General features: G+C 30.9%; 1 protein-coding gene across 1 annotated transcript; it reads left to right on the forward strand.

The window, feature by feature from the left end:
- Positions 1-362: 362 nt before the first annotated feature.
- LOC122254317 (endocuticle structural glycoprotein SgAbd-1-like) lies at positions 363-1281 on the forward strand. The gene is made up of 3 exons (XM_086547812.1): positions 363-478; positions 666-847; positions 1005-1281. Exons 1-3 carry the CDS (start codon positions 461-463, stop codon positions 1135-1137), a joined length of 333 nt encoding a protein of 110 aa, XP_086403938.1. The 5' UTR covers positions 363-460; the 3' UTR covers positions 1138-1281.
- Positions 1282-4388: the final 3107 nt, after the last annotated feature.

Consider the following 4388-nt stretch of genomic DNA (forward strand, 5'->3'; position numbering starts at 1 on the left):
CACAAACACACACACACACACACACACACACACATATATATATATAGATATATATATATATATAATATAATATATTATATATATATATATATATATATATATTGGAACTGATATTAAAACCACAACATTATGCACAGTACAAACTCAAACACATTATTTAAAACCGCATTTGAACTATGTACACCACATAAATCACACATACATCTATATCTATCTAAATATCATATATATTTTTGTATTAGCATATACACACATATATACAATTTTTTATGTATAATTTATATGTATATATATAGAAAGATATATAGATATATAGTATGTACTTATTGGAGGCAATACTTTCATTACCTGGTGAAACCTTGTGACTCCGCCTTCAACCAGACAGCTCCGCCTACTGTGGACTGTATATATAAACAGCTTTCGTCTTTCGGGAACAACACACTACTGTACAACCATCACGATGCAACGTCTTCTTGTTGTGAGCGTTTTAGCTTCTTTCGTTGGAATACAATTTTGTGGTTATGACTGAAAATATGGTGTATCTATCGAGGCGTTTAAATGAAAAAAATACTCAGAAATATAATTACTTGTTTTTTTTCTCATAAGAAAGTAATGACGGAAAAAGTCATTCTATGTGTGATTCTGATGTTTCAATTCCCAAACAGCTCGCCTGCCTGGTGGCCGTGGTCGTCGCCGACAGCTACAAGACTCCCATCCCAATCCTGAAGGACGACCGCACACAGAACGCTTATGGCGAGTACACCTTCGACTTCGAGACTGGAAACGGCATCGCCAGGAACGAGGCTGGAAGGCAGGCTGATGGACAGGAGTCCTCAGGAGGATGGAGGTGAGAACTTTAGGTTTAGGTACTAATTATATACACATTATCAATATATAACTGCAACTTTTCCATTGAGCTTGAAACACTTCCTTTGATTGCGAATAGACCCATTCCAGTAGAGCGTTTGTGAAAATGCTAATGGTGTTTTTGTTTCTGTGTCCAGCTACACCGCTCCCGAAGGCATCCCCATCAAGCTGACCTTCACCTCTGGTGCCGGCGGTTACCAGCCCGTAGGCGACCATCTTCCCGTGGGACCCACACCAGTGCCTCTTCCTTACGAACGCAACGACTACTAAATCTCTTTTTCTAAGTCTAGTGTCTGCTTCATATTAGCGATCTCAGTGATATGAAATGAGCCATATTTATATTTTCCCCTTTTTACTATTTATTGAACGAAATTCGTTCACATCTGATTTTCTTCAATAAAACCTTATCTACAATATCCATATTTTGTATGAACCCAATACTTTTACACGAGTTTCACATTAAAGTAGCCAATGCAATGGTTCAATAATATGCCATACAAGATTCAAAACTATAGAGAAAGCATTGAATGCAAGGCAGTATGATTTTTATGAGTTTTTATCATGTACCTAATAGACATACATAATACTGACATGCTGCGTATAAAAGTAAAAAATAGTAAATATTCTATTTACTGGTGTTTACATATGTACACACATACATATATATGTATATATACATATGCATATATATACTTAGATATGTATATATGTTCTTATATATACATATATGTGTTATACATTCACACACATTCTTTCAGATCATTCCGGTCTTGAGCCCTTTGTTTACTGCTTAGGCCTTCGAATTTCATTAATTTAAACGCCATCTTTTCATTGGTCTCGCCCTTGGTATCTTTTAGTTATCTATTCAATATTCTCCGATATATATAACCTGCACGCTGCCCTTTTTCCATCTACTTTGGTCTGTTCCCTAATCCATGTTGCTCTTTTTCTGACTCTTATGCCAGCTCCCTAGCATGAACCTGTCCATTCCTCTGTGAACGCTTACTAACTTCCCCAAAGTAATTTGGTCGTAGTCCATGTTTCTGATCCATATGTTATGACGGAAAGGATACATTGCTTAAATAATATATATATATATATATATATATATATATATATATATAAATACATATATATGTTTATATATTTAATTATCTATATATATGTATATGCATAAATATATAATATATGTATATATATATATATATATATATATATATATATATATATATATATATATATATATATAGCTATATACAAATATGTGCTTGTAACCTAGTATGGAGAAGCTTTTACATATATTGATTCCGTAGACCATTACTGATTTCAAAATTATATATATATATATATATATATATATATATATATATATATATATATATAATCCCAAAAGCGTGTGTACTTGAAATCATCTTTTACAGAGAGCACATGATATTTCATGCACACTCAAGACTTCTGAGAAAAGGGCCACACACTTCATGATACATAATACATAAACCAGCTGCATATGTATATATATATAATATATATATATATATATATATGTATATATGTATATATATATATATATAAATATATATCTCATTATTATTATTATTATTACATGGCTTACCCTCAACGCCCACTCGACCATCGACCTGTGCATGACAGCCCTTGCATGATTTCCATAGATGACCTCACAATGTTATCCTCGAGACAGTGACGGACTGACAGGACTAGAAACTTGTTCGACGACACTAAAGATTTGGGTTTCGATTCTATTCGACTCTTTAAGGGGTTGTAGGGGGTAGCTACGGTTGAAGGAGGGAGAACGACCTTGGACAAGGTAGTGGAAGGAGGTGACGATGGCTGGTCGGTGGTCGGCGGAGCCGGGTTGTGGTTACGATATTTTAGATCTATTATTTTAAGTTGCCCTGATTTATTGTCCTATATGTATGTATATATATTATTCTATGTTATCATTATTATCATTGAAGTGTCTAAATAAATGTGCTCAAGAATTATGCATTTTTTGTGCTTTTTTGTTCTACCGGTGATGGTGTAAATATAATTTATATAAATCAATTGAAAAGCGACTTTAAAACTCCTACCTTAATTACTAATTTATATTACATGCTATACTAATGATAAACAAATGATATTGTGCCAAGAAAACTAAAAGAAGAAATGATAATGAATAAGAATATGAATAGATCGTAAGAATATGGTAACAAGTAGTGAGTTATAACGACAGTGACTGCAACAAAGTTGAAAATAAGGACATCTATATACAAATGAATATTGAAGGAAATATAATCGTAATCTAAAAGGAACAAAAGGATAATTACTCTTTCGATCATACTTGACATCAACTTATTTTACTTAGATTGGGTTCCGTTATGCACCCTGTTCTGGAACAACTGATGTTATTGCTAAAGAACAAAAGCTACGTAACAATATATACATATATGTATGTGTGTATAGATATATATGTGTGTGTATGTTTATATATATATGTATATATACACATATATATGTATATATATTCATATATGAATCAACAAAATGTCAAACACTAGAATGAGATGAAACAGCCAGAATGGAAGGGGAAATAAGTTCTCAAAGAGGTTTCGAGTCATACTGCTTTCAGACGGTATTGCCACATTGGGTACAAGAATTATCATAGAAAAGTTTATACACAAGGCTGGATGATATGAAGATCATACATAAACATAAACATGCGGCTATGTGTATATATAGAGATATATGATTATATATGTATGAATACATGTATATATATGCATACGTCTATGTATACATGCATGTACTTATGTATAGATGTATATGTATATATGTATATATGTAAATATATGAATATGTAAATATATGTACATATAGTTATACATATGTATGTATATACATACATATATACATATATATGCACATGTATATATATATATATATATATATATATATATATATATATATATATGTATATACAGTATATGTACATATATATGCATAATTATATATACATATTTATAAATAGTTATACATATACACACACTCAAACACACACACAGACACACACACACACATATATATATACATATACATATACATATATCTACATATATATGTATTCATAGAGACATGGAAATATATTCCCAATGCCAAGACACACACACACACACACACACACACATATATATATATATATATATATATATATATATATATATATATATATATATATATATATATATATATATATATATGCATATATACAGTTGGACAGACACTGATCTTTAAAACCACACATATGCACAAAGTACACACACATAATCACACATACATCTATATCTATCTATATATCATATATATTTGTGTATTAGCATATACACACATATATACATTTTTTTTATGTATAATATATATGTATATATAGAGAGAAAGATATATAGATATATAGTATGTACTTACTGGAGGCAATACTTTCATTACCTGTTGAAACCTTGTGACTCCGCCTTCAACCAGACAGC

This window comes from Penaeus japonicus, unplaced genomic scaffold (genome assembly GCF_977035675.1).
Source record: "Penaeus japonicus unplaced genomic scaffold, GWHDUDI00000001_assembly GWHDUDI00000020, whole genome shotgun sequence".
NCBI lineage: Eukaryota > Metazoa > Arthropoda > Malacostraca > Decapoda > Penaeidae > Penaeus > Penaeus japonicus.

Coding starts and splice junctions, on each gene's coding strand:
- LOC122254317 (XM_086547812.1), top strand. Junction 848..1,004: donor GAGTCCTCAGGAGGATGGAG/GTGAGAACTTTA, acceptor TTCTGTGTCCAG/CTACACCGCTCCCGAAGGCA.